The 18,479-nt window shown below is 34.1% G+C and overlaps 1 protein-coding gene across 1 annotated transcript; it reads right to left on the bottom strand.

Moving 5' to 3' along the window:
* Window positions 1–7,173: 7,173 nt before the first annotated feature.
* On the bottom strand, window positions 7,174–17,866 carry Gr58c (Gustatory receptor 58c). Its single transcript, XM_073975947.1, has 2 exons — window positions 16,837–17,866; window positions 7,174–7,352 (listed from the first exon to the last, which is right to left on the bottom strand). Exons 1-2 carry the CDS (start codon window positions 17,764–17,766, stop codon window positions 7,197–7,199), a joined length of 1,086 nt encoding a protein of 361 aa, XP_073832048.1. The 5' UTR covers window positions 17,767–17,866; the 3' UTR covers window positions 7,174–7,196.
* Between the last annotated feature and the right edge of the window lie 613 nt (window positions 17,867–18,479).

Below are 18,479 nucleotides of genomic sequence, written 5' to 3' on the forward strand. Positions count from 1 at the left end.
ATCTCTTCTAGTTTCGGAGATATCGCGACTTTTATAAAAATTATCTCGAATTTTTGCCAGATTTGCTCTATCTTTTCTAGTTTCGGAGATATCGCGACTTTTATAAAAATGATCACGAATTTTTGCCAGATTTGCTCTATCTCTTCTAGTTTCGGAGATATCGCGACTTTTATAAAAATGATCACGAATTTTTGCCAGATTTGCTCTATCTCGTCTAGTTTCGGAGATATCGCGACTTTTATAAAAATGATCACGAATTTTTGCCAGATTTGCTCTATCTCTTCTAGTTTCGGAGATATCGCGACTTTTATAAAAATTATCTCGAATTTTTGCCAGATTTGCTCTATCTTTTCTAGTTTCGGAGATATCGCGACTTTTATAAAAATGATCACGAATTTTTGCCAGATTTGCTCTATCTCTTCTAGTTTCGGAGATATCGCGACTTTTATAAAAATGATCACGAATTTTTGCCAGATTTGCTCTATCTCGTCTAGTTTCGGAGATATCGCGACTTTTATAAAAATGATCACGAATTTTTGCCAGATTTGCTCTATCTCTTCTAGTTTCGGAGATATCGCGACTTTTATAAAAATTATCTCGAATTTTTGCCAGATTTGCTCTATCTTTTCTAGTTTCGGAGATATCGCGACTTTTATAAAAATGATCACGAATTTTTGCCAGATTTGCTCTATCTCTTCTAGTTTCGGAGATATCGCGACTTTTATAAAAATGATCACGAATTTTTGCCAGATTTGCTCTATCTCGTCTAGTTTCGGAGATATCGCGACTTTTATAAAAATGATCACGAATTTTTGCCAGATTTGCTCTATCTCTTCTAGTTTCGGAGATATCGCGACTTTTATAAAAATGATCACGAATTTTTGCCAGATTTGCTCTATCTCTTCTAGTTTCGGAGATATCGCGACTTTTATAAAAATTATCTCGAATTTTTGCCAGATTTGCTCTATCTTTTCTAGTTTCGGAGATATCGCGACTTTTATAAAAATGATCACGAATTTTTGTCAGATTTGCTCTATCTCGTCTAGTTTCGGAGATATCGCGACTTTTATAAAAATGATCTCTATTTTTTGCCAGATTTGCTCTATCTCTTCTAGTTACGGAGATATCGCGACTTTTATAAAAATGATCTCGAATTCTTGCCAGATTTGCTCTATCTCTTCTAGTTTCGGAGATATCGCGACTTTTATAAAAATATCATTATCGTATAAAATTTTAAGTTTTCTAGTAAAAAAATTATCTGCGCTAAGTGGGCTAAGGTACATTCTGGTATACTGCATGGTAGAATAAGAGAATAGAATATTATAGAAGAATATTATACCATGGTATACTGGTATTTTGATGGTTTTTGTCGCACGTTCGAAATATGTCAGATAAAAATTTTGGTTTAGGATTATTAATGGATGAACATTTAATCTCTCGATGCGGAAAAATTTATGAGTCCAGCTTTCTAAACTATCTACTAAAGGCCTCTTTAAGCGGTAAGTCAGTCGGTTCTGAACGACTTTTTTATCGATTTCTGACTGACCAACAACCAAAACGTATGTACGTGCATGACCGACAAACATGGACGGTCTGTCAAAAAAGCGATATTTGAGCAAAGCTGTCATTCAAAACTGACATTGTGTACCCAGGTGTACTTTGCTGTATTACTGCAAACTTTCATCTTCTGAAAGCTATTTTTATAGCGGTATTTAAGTGAGATGTAGTTACATTTACTGCTGTGGGTTAGATTTATAACACTAAAAGAAAATCAAATCTAGTTTTGGAAAATGTTGACGATTTTTCAAATTTTTTTGACGATTTCGGGTCAAAAACTTTCGGCAACGCTGATGGGACCACATAAGTAAGTAGCCACGAAGATTTTTATTCCCATAAATATTTAACTATAATTTATTTAGGTCGCATTTACACTAAAGCTCATGAAGAAATGCCCTAAATGTCGTTTTGGAAAGAGTTTCATTACGTTTGCACAACTGACTACTTACTGTTCACAACCTTCGCTTTAAATTCTGCAAATTTATTGGGTCAACTAATGGATTATCCCTTTCATAGACATCAAGCATAAGTAAGTTTATTTAAAACAGCGTTATTCGGAGTGAATTAATGTCCTGCTGGAACTCACGAATGCCGATTTAATTCTCTAATAAATCCTTAATTGTGGTTTTGACTTGGAATTTTCATTTGTCATTATATACAATTATTACGCATTACGGTACATATAAATTTGAATTTCAGAATATCGAAAATTGTCTAACCAAATCGGTAACGAAACGATCGTCTCTTAGAGGTTGGTGATGTGATGAAAAAAAAAAATTAAATTGATGTGGCTCAATTAAGTACATTAATTAACCCATTTAAAGCCACTGGCCGTTTAAACGCCCCCAAAAATAGTAGCAAAAATTGACGTAAAACTCGAGTATTGTGGCATTTTTTGTTTTTTTAATTCATATGGCTCAATTAGGTACATTAATTAACCCACCAGGAATAGGAAATAGAATTGTCATGTAAGAATACACCTATATTACCCTACAAAGATTTCGGCACTTTTAAAATAAGTTTCTTTTTAGAAAAAAAAAAACAAAATAGAAAAAAGTTATTTATTTGAAAATTTTTGCCTTTTTAGGCGAAGATCATTTTTTTAAGATTAATTTTTTAATTTTTTTTTATTATTATATTATTTAAAAAAAAAAATTAAAAAATTAATCTTAAAAAAAATGATCTTCGCCTAAAAAGGCAAAAATTTTCAAATAAATAAAATCAGCTGAGCCAGGCTGGGGTTTGAACCCACGTCCTTGAAAAACACAGGAAAAAAGTGTTGTCACGGCGTGTTAGCGTTCAGAGCCAAACTCATAACTTTCAAAGGCAGCGCTAAGCGTTTGTCATGAAAGCGCAACTAAATGGGAAAATCCTCATTGTTGTTGTAAAATACAAAACAAAAATGCATTTGAAAGAAGAAAAGTTCGAGGACATCGAAGCCGCTCCACATCCGATATGTCTGAAGAGTCTTTACCGAAGACGAAACATGCATGGCCGATATTACTGCCATACAGGAAGTACGATGGATTGGGAAAGGCGTCACAACAACACCTAAAGGTGACGCACTGTATTATAGCTACCATGACAGAAAGCATGAGTTTGGTTGCGGATTTGTAGTTGGTCGGAGGTTAAAACTCCTGGTATCCAGCTTCACACCAGTGAATGAAAGACTTGCTACAATTCGAATAAAAGCAAAATTCTTCAACTTCAGCTTTATATGCGCTCATGCACCCACTGAAGGCAAGGACGAACTGACCAAAGATATATTTTATGAGCGCTTAGAAGAAGCATATGACCGTTGCCCTGCCCATGACATTAAAAACAATCTAGGCGATTTTAATGCCAAAATTGGAAAGAAAAATATCTTTGGCCCAACAGTCGGAAAATTCAGTCTCCACAGTGAAACATCTGACAATGGTATGAGGCTGATAGACTTTGCAGCTCCAAAAAACATGGTAGTTAGCAGTACCAGATTTAATCATCTCGATATTCATAAGGGCACCTGGCTGTCTGCAGATCAAAGAACAAGTAATCAAATTGATCATGTTGTGATAGATGGAAGACATTCATCGAGCGTGTTGGATGTACGATCGTTCCGAGGCGCAAACATCGACTCGGACCACTACCTTGTTGCAGCAAAGGTACGTACCCGTCTAAACGTTGCAAATAAAGCACGAACAGAGACAACGCGGAAGTTGGACATCGATAGGCTGCAAACACAATTGCTTAACACGAGCACTCCTTGTCCCAATAACATAACAACACAATGGCAAAATATTGCCCACTCCATGAAAACAGCCGCAAACTCCATACTTGGATTCCAGAGACCTCCACAAAGGAATTCATGATATGACCAGGAGTGTCGTGCTGCTACCGAAGAGAAAAATGCGGCATATAGAGCTACTTTACAATCAGTAGCAACGCGTAGCGCACAAGAGAGATATCGGGAGAAAAGGAGAGAAGAGAAACGTATTTTCCGCAAGAAAAAGAGAGAAATGGAAAAGAGGGAGTGTGAAAAAATCGAGATGTACAGGAGCCAGAATGAAGTCCGAAAATTCTACCAAAGAGTGAAACATCAAACAGATGCCTGTACCAAGGCACATCCTCCTGTAGAGACCAGCAAGGTAATCTGGTAACAGATACAGATAGCGTGCTCAGGATATGGAAAGAACATTTTTCAAAACTGTTGGTATCCAATAGCAGCGAAGATGACGAAGATACCACAGTCCCCATCCCAGAAGATGGTATTGAATGTATACCGCCCAGCCAAGATGAGGTAAAGACAGCAATAAATCGGCTGAAGAATAATAAGGCAGCAGGAGCCGATGGCTTACCAGCCGAGCTGTTCAAAACCGGAGACGACACGCTGATACGGTGTATTCATCAGCTAGTTAGCACCATCTGGCAGGAAGAACGAGTACCCGACGATTGAAACCTGAGTATCATATGCCCCGTTCACAAGAATGGAGATAAGACTGTATGCTCTAACTATAGGGGCATAAGTCTACTCCCTATTGCCTACAAGATCGTGTTAGGGATATTGTGCGAACAACTAAAGCCTATGGTCAACGTGATAATTGGATCATATCAATGCGGCTTTAGACCTGGCAAGTCCACCATTGACCAGATAGGAAGATAGAGAAGACCCAAGAGATGCAGATCGACACCTACCACATTTTTGTCGATTATAAAGCAGCCTTCGACAGACCGCTGCGTTCAAAGGTATTCCAAGCCATGTCTGAATTTGGTGTCCTCGCAAAGCTGATCCGGCTTTGTAAAATGACTTTAACTGACACGAGGTCTTCAGTTAAAATAGGAAAGAACCTCTCCGAAGTGTTTAGTACCAAAAGAGGTTTCAGACAAGGAGACAGCCTATCGTGTGATCTCTTCAACATCCTGCTGGAAAAGGTTATGCGTGAGGCAAACGCCAAAAGAAGTGGCACAATCTACACCAATAGCCACATCAGTAAAAGAAGTAACTGATACCTTTATGAAGGTGGAGGGAGAATCTGCTAATGTGGGTCTGGCGGTAAACGGTGAGAAGACAAAGTTAATGGTGTCGATGCGCAATGCGTCCATTGAGCTCGGATCAACTGTGGAAGTTGGTTCCTATAATTTTGAGGTAGTAAAAGACTTCGTCTACATCGGCACCTCCGTAAACACAACAAACGACATTAGTTGTGAAATAAAAAGAAGAATTGTATTGGCCAACAGATGCTACTTTGGTTTAAGTAAGCAGTTTAAAAGCAAAGACACCTCTCGTCAAATACGGACCGCTTGGCGGTGCACGCAGAATTGGCAGACCAAGGAATAGATGGCGCAAACAAGTGGATGACGAGATGAAACGGCGCGGTATTCCAGAGTGTGAAGCAACAAATAGAGAGAAATGGATATCTTTTCTTAGTTCGGCCTATGGAACAAATGTTCTGTAATGGGCCAGCTAAGTAAGTAACTTATTTAGGTCGCATTTACACCAAAGCTTAGGAAGAAATGCTCTAAATGGCACAATTGACTACTTACTGTTCACACCATTCGCTTTAAATTCTGCCAATTTATCCAACTAATGGATTATCCCTTTCATAGACATCAAGCATCAGGTTAGGGTATTTAAAACTGCGTTCTTCGGAGTGAATTAATGGTCTGCTGGACGAATGCCAATTTAATCGCTATCTAAATTGCCTTTCAAGCCAAATATTGCAATTGAAATCGGATATTCTGCAGCCTGATAGAAATTTTATAAATGTTTGAACTTATGTAACCAATTGCAATGCCTAACAGACGGCGAGACGAAGTTCGCCGGGTCCACTGGTTGTCAACAGATAAAAGTTTCAATTCACACAGGCTGAGGGTATACCTCTGTAGGCAAAGCCGACTTATAGTACGTTTATATATAACCGGATTTAACAAACCCACTGGGTTTTAAATGTCAATTCCATTGCTTATATTTCAAATAAATCCTCACAGAGAAGGTTAACCCTACAACAAGGTATAATATAAACATGACCTTATACTTTTTTATTTGTTTTATTTAATATTTTACGTCGGCAAAACCGAATGATTCTTATTTGCTTTAACACTTGATCGAAAATGTGTTGTGGGTTGTTTCTCATCACTAAAATAAAAGTAAAGCATAAGTTAAGGCGCATACATTTATAGCGCATTTACAAATAATACTCTATAACGAATAGTTGTACAAAACAAAACTATGAACTCACACACCAAGTAGTGTCTTTGCAACGAATTTTCTCTTAGTCCCTTCCAGCTCATTATAGAAAAGTTCGACTGTAGATCCATTACAGTATGGTACATCGTTTTCGGGACTTAAAAGAAAACAATTAAATTCGTAAAAAAAAACCTTGTTTGAAGATCTGATAGTACATGGTAAAAACCTGTTAAAATCCCTGTATATGAGGTCCGACTTCAAAAGAGATTTGATGAATACGCAGCTATATATCCAGGAAAGGAAACAGTGTGTATTTAAAACCCATTTCAGAAGTCCTACATTGCTCTAATGAATTTATCCTTATTATTAAGATGACAGATAAATTAAAACACATGTTTTACATACATCATGGAAGTAAATTTCTTTCTCACACACACACACACAACTTCATCTTAAATGTTGAAAAGTCATAGGAAAAGTTTTTGTTCTTGGCTTTGTTTGTCAGTGACTGACCGACTTACAGACTGACTGACACAAAGGGCCAACAACCAACCATTCGAGCATGAAAATATGAATCATATTAAAATGTTGAGGTTATAAGAAGCCATAATAGCCAATCACGGCAAGATATTTATATGAATTTTAAAAACAGAACAGAATGAGTATTCCGTTGTGGTTAAGTCAAAACAACAATAAACATAGTACATACGACCTAATATTTGCAAAACCCATTACACGCAAAGTAGTAACCAATACCAAAAGCATTTTAAGTATTTCTTTAATATTATATGTTAACGAAAATTGTGGTTTAATATTTGCAAATATTTAACAAAATTTGTTGTAAAGTTGTTATTATAAAATTACTTTGGGGTTATGTTGCAACATATTTTGAAACTAATTAAGAAGGGATTAAGTAATTGAAGTATGTTTTTATATCATATCTATTTATTTTAATTGTTTACATCTTTGTTTTGTTTTAATCAATACTTTGCACAACACTTTGTATCAGATACATTAAATTTAAAACAATTGTATGAATCATCACCATGCCACTTCGGTTGCGTATTTCAAATAGACCACAAATGGTTACCTTGAAGTCACGATAGCGCAGTTGCATTAGAAGCATTTCCAGCTGTAAAAAATATAATTACAAAATTAAATAATTAAAAAAACTCAATTCAGCTATATTATTGAAAGAAAAGGACAATTAAGCGGACGTTTTTTAATAAAACGCAGATTCTGCTAAATTTTTCTATTAAAAATGTCAATTCAGCGAACTTTTTCTATAGAAAAAATCAATTCAGTGAACTTTTTCTATAGAAAAAGTCAATTCAGCGAACGTTTTCTATAGAAAAAGTCAACTCAGGGAACTTTTTCTATATAAAAAGTCAATTCAGCGAAATTTTTCTATAGAACTAGTCAATTCAGCGAAATTTGTCTACAGAAAAAGTCAATTCAGCGAAATTTTTCTATAGAAAAAGTCAACTCAGGCATTTTTTTCTATAGAAAAAGTCAACTCAGGGAACTTTTTCTATAGAAGAAGTCAACTCAGGGAACTTTTTCTATAGAAAAAGTCAACCCAGGGAACTCTTTCTATAGAAAAAGTCAATTCAGAGTACTTTTTTATAGAACAGCGAACTTTTTCCGTAGAAAAATTAAATTCAGCGAAGTTTTTCTATAGAAAAAGTCAATTCAGCGAAATTTTTCTATAGAAAAAGTTAATTCAGCGAAATTTTCTATAGAAAAAGTTCCCTGAGTTGACTTTTTCTATAGAAAAAAATGCCTGAGTTGACTTTTTCTATAGAAAATTTCGCTGAATTAACTTTTTCTATAGAAAAATTCAATTCAGCGAACGTTTTCTATAGAAAAAGTCAATTCAGCGAAATTTTTCTATAGAAAAAGTCAATTCAGCGAACTTTTTCTATAGAAAAAGTCAATTCAGCGAACGTTTTCTATAGAAAAAGTCAATTCAGCGAATTTTTCTGTAGAAAAAGTCAACCCAGGGAACTTTTTCTATAGAAAAAGTAAATTCAGAGTACTTTTTTATAGAAAAAGTTAATTCAGTGAACTTTTTCTATAAAAAAAAATTAAAATTAAAAAATTAAGCGAACTTTTTCTATAGAAAAAGTCAATTCAGCGAACGTTTTCTATAGAAAAAGTCAATTCAGCGAATTTTTCTAAAGAAAAAGTCAATTCAGCGAATTTTTCTATAGAAAAAGTCAATTCAGTGAACTTTTCTATAGAAAAAGTCAATTCAGCGAACTTTTTCTATGGAAGAAGTCAACTCAGGGAACTTTTTCTGTAGAAAAAGTTAGTTCAGCGAACGTTTTCTATAGAAAAAGTCAACTCAGGGAACTTTTTCTATATAAAAAGTCAATTTAGCGAAAATTTTCTATAGAAATAGTCAATTCTGCGAACTTTCTCCATAGAAAAAGTCAATTCAGCGAACTTTTTCTATAGAAAAAGTCAATTCAGCGAACGTTTTCTATAGAAAAAGTCAACTCAGGGAACTTTTTCTATATAAAAAGTCAATTCAGCGAAATTTTTCTATAGAAAAAATCAATTCAGCGAACTATTTCTATAGAAGAAGTCAACTCAGGGAACTTTTTCTATAGAAAAAGTCAACCCAGGGAACTTTTTCTATAGAAAAAGTCAATTCAGAGTACTTTTTTATAGAAAAAGTTAATTCAGCGAACTTTTTCTATAGAAAAAGTCAACTCAAGGAACTTTTTCTACAGAAAAAGTCAACTCGGGGAACTTTTTCTATAGAAGAAGTCAACACAGGGAACTTTTTCAATAGAAAAAGTCAACCCAGGGAACTTTTTCTATAGAAAAAGTAAATTCAGAGTACTTTTTTATAGAAAAAGTCAACTCAGGGAACTTTTTCTATAGAAGAAGTCAACTCAGGGAACTTTTTCTATAGAAAAAGTCAACCCAGGGAACTTTTTCTATAGAAAAAGTCAATTCAGAGTACTTTTTTATAGAAAAAGTTAATTCAGCGAACTTTTTCTACAGAAAAAATCAATTCAGCGAACTATTTCTATAGAAAATGTCAATTAAGCGAACTTTTTCTATAGAAAAAGTCAATTCAGCAAACGTTTTCTATAAAAAAATCAATTCAGCGAACTTTTTCAATAGAAAAAGTCAATTCAGCGAACTTTTTCTATAGAAAAAGTCAATTCAGAAAACTTTTTCTATAGAAAAAAAAATTAAATTTAAAAAAATAAGCGAACTTTTTCTATAGAAAAAGTCAATTGAGCGAACTTTTTCTATAGATAAAGTCAATTGAGCGAACTTTTTCTATAGATAAAGTCAACTGAGCGAACTTTTTCTATAGAAAAAGTCAATTGAGCGAACTTTTTCTATAGAAAAAGTCAATTGAGCCAACTTTTTCTACAGAAAAAGTCAATTGAGCCAACTTTTTCTATAGAAAAAGTCAATTGAGCGAACTTTTTCTATAGAAAAAGTCAATTGAGCCAACTTTTTCTATAGAAAAAGTCAATTGAGCCAACTTTTTCTATAGAAAAAGTCAATTGAGCCAACTTTTTCTATAGAAAAAGTTAATTCAGCAAACATTTTCTTCAGAAAATGTAAATTCAGCGAACATTTTCTATAGAAAAAGTCAATTCAGCGAACTTTTCTATAGAAAAAGTCAATTTAGCTAACTTTTTCTATAGAAAAAGTCAATTCAGCGAACATTTTCTGTAGAAAAAGTCAAGAAAAGGTCAATTGAGAGAACTTTTTCTATAGAAAAAGTCAATTCGGCAAATTGTTTCTATAGAAAAATTCAATTCAGCAGACTTTCTTCTACATATAAAAAAACCAATTCATCGAACTTTTTCCATAAAAGCCAATTCAGCGAATTTTTTATACTTTTTTAAGCGGACTCTTTTAATGGAACGCAACTTCGCTAAATTTTTCTACTAAAAGGTCAGTTCAGCTAAATTTTTCTTCTAAAAAGTCACATCGGCTAACTTTTTCTATAGAAAAAGTTTATTAAGCGAACTTTTTCTATAGAATAAGTTACTTCAGCAAACAATTTCTACAAAAAAAGTCAATTCAGCGAACTTTTTCTATATAAAAAGGCAATTCAGGAAACCTTTTTATAGAAAAAGTAAATTCAGCGAACTTTTTCTATGAAAAAAGTCAATTTAGCGAAAATTTTCTAGGGACGAAGTCTATAGAAAAAGTCAATTCAGCGAACTTTTTCTATAGAGAATGTCAATTCAGCGAACTTTTTCTATAGAAAAAGCAATTCAGCGAACTTTTTGCATAGAAAAAGTCAATTCAGCGATCTTTTTCTATAGAAAAAATTAATTCACCGAACTTTTTATATAGAAAAGTCTGTTCAGACATTCACATTGCCTAATATGATTAAGCACATAATGCATTAATGAAAGCCCCGTGTGGGGCTTGCTAGATCCTCCATCGGGACCCTCCCATTGGCGAATTGAGGACGTTCGGTGTGTTTCAACAACATACAGGACACCGGGGAAATAAAATACCCGGAGGTGACCAAAATCTAGCCTAAGGGACGGCAGCTGGTCCTTAGTATCACCGGCGGGCAGATGTCGAGTCGACTAATATGGTCGCTTTTGGAGAGTGGGTGGCGTAGCAGAAACTGCGAAAGCGGCACACACACAGCGAAATGTGAATATTGGTTTGGAGCAAGCCAAGCACATTCCATTTTCATCGGTAGCGTCTGACCCATATTGGGCGGCTACAAACAGCGTCTGTATTCCAGAGGAACGGCTGAACAAAAAAGACGGAAAACTATAAACCCTTCAGAAGGCAACGGGAAACCACTGAAGTATAATCCCTTGAAAACCATACAATTACAATGAATACAGGAAATAACAAACGGCCCTCAGTCTCCGGCAATTCGAGGGTGCTAAGAATCCCCGTAGGTAAAACCAAACTAAACATAGGAACGTGGAATGTCAGAAGTCTTTACGAACTTGGGAAATTTGACAATACCATAAACGAGATGAAAAGGTTACAGATAGATGTGTTGGGCATTAGTGAAACTTGGTGGATCGAATATGGAGAATTTGTATCTCATGATATAAAAGTTTATCACTCCGGAAACCCGGAAGGATTTCATAGAAGAGGTGTCGCAATTCTGATCAAGAACAAAATAGCTGCCAGCGTCGCTGGATGGGTTCCAATATCAGATAGGGTCATGATGGTGAAAATATCTGGAAAACCAATTAATATAAACATAATACAAGTTTATGCACCCACCTCTGATAGCAATAACGACGAAATAGAACAGTTCTACAAAGACTTGGAAAAATTGTTGAAAATGACAAAACCGCACGACATCACAATAATCCAAGGGGATTTTAATGCCAAAGTCGGGCAAAGCTGAAGTTACAGGCAAATTCGGACTGGGAAAACGGAGGAGAGAAATTGATTCAGTTTTGCCAAGAATATAAATACAAAATCACCAACACATTATTTTGTCTTCACCCTAGGCGACTTTATACGTGGAAATCACCTCAGGATAATAATGGCAACATAGTTAGAAACCAAATAGACTACATTTTGATAAATAAGAGGTACTGTACGTGTGTGTCAAAATGTTCTACCTATCCTGGTGCTGATGTCCCCTCAGACCATAACCTTTTAATGTGCAATTTAAGAATTAAACTTGCTACCACTAGCAAGAAAAAGCCGGAACCAAGAATCGATATTGAAAAACTGAATGACCCATTAACGAAACAAACGATAAAGGAACAATTAAATGCCGATCTCACTGAAATAAATCCAACAATATGTAATGTCGAAAACCTATGGCACCAAGTGAAAAAATCCATAAAAGATGTTACAAAAAATATAATCGGAACCAACATGCGCAAAAAAGAAGATCCATGGATAATGGATGAAATTCGAGCACTTCGGAAAGAAAGAAGTAAACACAAAAATGTAAACCATGAAAGATATTGGGAGATAAACCAAGAAATTAAAATCGCAACACGTGCTGCAAAAAATGAGCAAATAAATAAGCAATGTCAGGAAATTGAACGACTTAAAATGCTTCATGACGACTTCAATCTCCACAAAAAATTAAAAGAGACATCTGGTATTTATCCAAAGAGATCGTCAACATTTATCTACAATGATAATAAAGTAGGAATTTATGAAACTGCAGAAAAGACACAACTATGGGAAGAATATATTAAGCAATTATTTATCGATCACCAACGAACATCCTTATCCAACTCTGGGGATGGAATTAACTTTACAGGGACACCCATTACTGAGAATGAATTACAACTAGCTATTATGTCAATGAAGGATAAAAAGGCAATGGGTCCAGACGAAATACCTGCCGAGGTACTTAAGTTAATAGACGGAAATAACACCAAGCTTCTTTTAAAATTATTCAACAATATATATATATATATATATATATATATATATATATATATATAAAACAGGACAATATCCCCAAGATTACAATACCCAAGAAAAATAATGCGAAGACCTGCAGCGACTATAGACTAATAAGTCTAATGAGCCACGCTCTTAAAATATTTTTAAAAATAATACATAGACGAATCTATTCGATCTGCGAAGCACACATGGGACAAACACAATTTGGATTCAAGGAAGGCATGGGGACACGAGATGCGTTACTAGCTGTACAAGTATTAATACAAAATTGTCGAGAGGTACAAAAAGATGTATTTTTAAGTTTCGTAGACTACGAAAAAGCGTTCGATACGGTAAATCATGATAAATTGATAGAGATCCTACTTTCAATCGGATTGGAAGACAGTGACATAAACTGCATTAAAAACCTATACTGGAAACAGATAGCAAACATTCAAGTAGATAATGAATTAACTGACGATGTTCCAATTTCAAGAGGCGTAAGACAAGGCTGCATATTGTCCCCTCTTTTATTTAACATATACATATTCTGAGAAAATATTCGAAGAATCTGTACTAGAGTTGTACAATCTAGTTCATTTGAAAGATCTAGTTCAATAGCTCAGCTCTTTTAACTGAACTAGTTCAGTAATCTAGTTCATAGTTCACTATCCAGTTCAATTATTCGGATCATAATCGTTCAATCAAATGCACACATACATCAAATAGAAACAAACAATAGAATAATTTAACTACGCCAGAACAAAAATATTACATTTACGTGTTTTATTCCATTTTCCATTCCATAAAGAAAGATTAAGTTGGTATTAATTTAAGAAAAGGCGCCCTTTATTTAAGTGGCTAGCAAAAATCTTATGTTGTGTGTGTAGAAACTGTCAATGCGAAAAAGCTTTGTGCGTGTGTGCTTCTTTTTATTTTTTCTATCCAGAACATGGCACATTCAATATGGGAATATGTGGAATTTGTTGTGTTTTTGAAGAAATCTTCACTTTCGAACAGCTATTCATTGTGCCTTGTACCTTGATCCAAAACGTAAAAAAAACTCATCACATTACGAAGGCATCACTTAACACAGACGACGGCGTAACTTTATGCATATATGAACGACATGTTGAACTAGATTGTGAATCGTTCGTTCGTTGATCGTACAGTCGCCGACTGATTATAGTTCAGTGAACTATTGAACTATAATGAACTATGTCGATTGATCTAGTTCATACGCTCTATTTAATGAATCGTTCAATTGAACTAGTTCGTTCATGAACTATACAACTCTAATCTGTACGTGGAAAGAATATTGGTATCCAATTAAACAATAAATAACATACGCTATGCCGATGACACCGTATTAGTAGCAAGCACCATAGCTGGACTACAAAAATTAATAGACGCAGTAACACAAAATAGCGAAATATACGGATTAAAAATCAACGTTAAGAAGACAAAATATATGGTAGTAAGCAGGAATCATGCCGACAATAATACGCCACTAAAGATAAATAACGATGAAATAGAGCGAGTGACAACCTACAAATACCTCAAGAGAAATTAAATGCCGAATAGAAATGACAAGAAACAATTTTTTCAAACATAACAAAGTTTTACTTAGCCACGACATAAGTCTTACTACAAAAATACGATTTGTAAAATGTTACATATGGTCCGTTTTATTGTACTCTGCGGAAACATGGACATGGAAAGCTGTAGATGAAAAAAGACTGAACTCGTTTGAAATATGGATATATAAAAATATATAAAAATATATATAAAAACACAAAAAACCGCATATCTTGGTCACATTATGAGGCATGAAAAATATAAGCTTCTGCAAACAATTATCCAAACAAAAATCGATGGGAGAAGACCGAGAGGGCGACGGGAAACATCATGGCTCAAAAACATTCAAGACTGGACTAAACACCATAATGAAAGAACTCTTCTGAATGCCGCCAAAAACAGAAACCTATATATAAATTAATAAACTGATTTGTTAAATATACCAAATTATCATTATGTAATTGTATGCACGCAGAGAAAAAATATTTTTCGGTTTTGTTGGAACAAAAATATCTATTTTGGTTCCAAAAATGTGTTTGTTTTGTATAAACATTGTAATCCAAATCCAAAAATACCATCTTTTGTTCCGAACATAGAAAACAAAAACAACTTTCGAATTTCCGCAATATTGTAAAAATCGTTAACAATACCGATTGTAGGAACAATCATAATCTAAATTTTTTACAAAACATATTGTCAACCCTGAAAACCAGATACTAAATTTTTTGATTTAAGTGTATATACTTCTCATATACACTTTCCACACAACTTTGATATAAATATCCCGTATAATATTACGAGCATTGATGAACGCAATACATGGTTTGCTACTTTAGCTGACAACAAAGACAAACAAAAAGCCACAAGCAGCCACCACAACATAAGGAATAATTAAACACCATAACAAACATGAAAAGGAAAGAAGAATGAAATAAAGAAGAAGAATGAAACAAAACAGAAACAAATAAAAACAAGAGTTGGTATACATACACACAAAAACAAAGATAAAGGCAGTATGTCATACAAACACCACAACTCACCAAAATTGTTTTTTCAACACGGCATCGAATAGCGAGAGAAGAGAAAAAACTTTCGAAGAAAAGAGAGAAATATTGTTCAGTTGACACAAACTATTTTTGGATTCACAATACTACATAAGGAATCCAACAATATGTTAACAATACATATTTTGCTCTTGGAATATTGTTGGATCAAACATATTTTTTTCTCTGCGTGTGATCGCTAAAACCCGAATACGGAATGGCAAATAAAGAAGAAGAAATAACTCAGACAGTAGGCCATTGCAAAAAAGTAAACAAACAAAATGTTCTTCTTGAAAGTGCAAACCCAGATACACTATCATTACCTAAAAATGTAAAAAATCAATGTTGTAGTATTGTTGTGGGGCAATGAACCACAACGTTTATTTTATTAATAATTATTTTGTAAATTAAACAATTTCTACAACACAACAACAAAATGTGCAATTTAGCAATAAGTTAGTATTTAAGAACCAATTTATCAATAAAGAATGTGAGAACTTTAAAACGCCTTCTAGTGTGTACTTTTCCTCTCCGATCTTAACCAAGTTCATGTGCTTGTGTTAAAACTATAATTTATCTTGGTGACACTGCCTTGATAAACGACATCTACAACCTCATTGAAGGACAAAACAGTCCATTCAATAAACAAGTCAATTCAGCAAATTGTTTCTATAGAGAAAGCCAATTCAGCAAACTTTTCCTATAGAAAAAGTCGATACAGCGAAATTTTTCTGTAGAAAAGTCAATACATCGAAATTTTTCTATAGAAAAAGTCAATTCAGAAAACTTTTTCTATATAAAAAATCAATTCAACGAACTTTTTCTATAGATAAAGCCAATTCAGCTAACAGTTTCTATAGAAAAAGTCAATTCAGCGAACATTTTCTACAGAAAAATTCATTCAGTGAACATTTTCTAGAGAAAAGTTCATTCAGCGAACTTCTTTTTTATAGAAAAAGTCAAGTTTTTCTGTAGAGTAAGACAATTCACCGTACTTTTCCCATAGAAAAAGTCAAATCAGAGACATTTTCCTTTAGATTCACATTTTCTATAGAAAAAGTCTATTCAGATTGATTGATTTCCCTACTGCAAAAATTGGCTGAAGTGACTTTTTCCCTTAGAAAAAGTTGGCTAAATTAATTTTCCCAATAAAAAAGTTTCCCTAAAAAAGAGATGGCTGAATTGATTTTCCCTATAAACAGAGTTTGCGGAATTGATTTTCTCTATAGGAAAAGTTGAGTTTTGCTGTAAAAAAGTACGCTGAATTGGCTTTTTCTATTACAAACGTTGGCTGAATTGATTTTTTCTATAGCAAAATTTGGCTGAATTGATTTTTCTTTATAGAAAATTTGGCTGAATTGTTATTTTCTGTAGAAATGGTTGCTGAATTGACATTCTATATAGGAAATGTTGGCTAAATTTACTTATTCTATAGACAAATTTTGCTGAATTGCATTTTTGCTATAGAAAAAGTTCGCTGAATTGTCTTTATATACGGAGGAAGTTGGCTGGATTGCTTTTTTTTATAGAAAAAGTTTCCAAAATTACCTTTCCTTATAGAAAGATTCGCTGAACTCACTTCGGCATAACTTAGCACACTGAGCTTTTCATACTTACACTCAACACCAACGAATCTCGTTCGACGCTACTTCCACAACCCACCGAAGCATATATTCCAATGCGATAAACTTGATGAATAATTCGGTTGTATGTATTCTGCAGCGACTCACAAATATTATAGAAAATCATGACATTACTAATATTCGATACCATAATGAAGAGATAAAATAGTAAACTGAAAGGATCGATAGTTTCCAAAGTCACGAAATAGACCAAAATATTGAACATCATATTGATAAGACTTATGAACACGGCCAAGAGTAAAAATAGCATCGGAATTTCATAAATATCCAAGTGCTGCTTGGCCACTCTTTGAAGATGCATAACCTCTCGTGCAATATGCTCAATGGAACGATTCAAATGTTGACGCCATTTTTCATGGAGAAATCGTTGATTTTCCGAGGGGTGAAAGACTTTCCTTGCCTTATTCATTAGGTAAATATCACGTTCAACTTCCGTCAAGTTATGGCTTAGCATACCTAGACTTAGATCGATAAGTAACAGGCCCAGTATGACATTTATATCGACAATCAGCTGTTGTATACCTATAACTCCATAATATAAACTTATCCCAAAGTATGTAGTACTTTGCACATATTCACATTCTACATCGAAGTAATGCTCATAGGTATCCAAATAGAGGAGAATGATTTTGCATAGCGAAGAGATGAACTTCTTCAAGAATATATATTGGGCATGCTGGACCAACTCATAGTTGTCGACTAACATTTCCTCTGTAAAATATCTTCGTGTAAGGCCCAAATATTCATAATACTGTTGATGAATCAGTTTACGTTTGAGCCAAGACAAACAGATGATCGATGAATAGGCGAAAGTGTATGCCACACCCATTAGAATTTTCATGACAACCAGTGGACCAATTTCATCACAATAATAGGCAACTATACTGGAGTATAGCAACGACATTGGTTGCAGTAATATAAAAAGAACATTCAAGACTGCCGAATATATAATTGTTGGCCAATGATATAGTTCAACAATTTGCGTTTTACCGTCATAGCGTAGATTTGTCAAACCCACCACTAAACTTGTGTAATAATAAATTGTCAAGAACTTGACCATGTTAACCACGTTGGACGAACGCTAAACGAGTAACTAATTGAAAAATGTACTCTTCCTAATCCTTTTCTGTCATTATTTTCTAAGAATTGGCTATTTAGGAGTCCCTGCGGGGCAGTCGATAGCTATCGTTGTGCCAGTTATTATTTTCATTATTTAAGTTGCTTTTAATTTTCTATCGATAAGATGAGAAGTAGAGGAGGATGATACACAGTGGCTGCACTTCTTTCTGTTAAATGTTTTTTACAGAAAAGGCAATCAAGTCAAAAGCCGATTTTTCTATAGAAAAAGTCAATTCAGCCAACTTTTGCTTAGAAAATTAACAATTCAGACAACTTTTCTACAGAAAATGTCAGCCAACTTTTTCTATAGAAAAGGATCACTGAATTGACATATTTTATAGAAAAAATTCGCTGAATTGTCTTTCCCTGTAGAACAATTTGGCTGAATTGCCATTTTCTAAAGAAAAAGTTAGCTGAATAGACTTTTTCAACAGAAAAAGTAGGCTGAATTTATTTTTCTATAGCAAAAGTTGGCTGAATTGACTTTTTATATTGAAA

The sequence above is a fragment of the Musca autumnalis genome, unplaced genomic scaffold, assembly GCF_047663935.1.
Source record: "Musca autumnalis isolate F117 unplaced genomic scaffold, ASM4766393v1 scaffold_3, whole genome shotgun sequence".
Lineage (NCBI taxonomy): Eukaryota > Metazoa > Arthropoda > Insecta > Diptera > Muscidae > Musca > Musca autumnalis.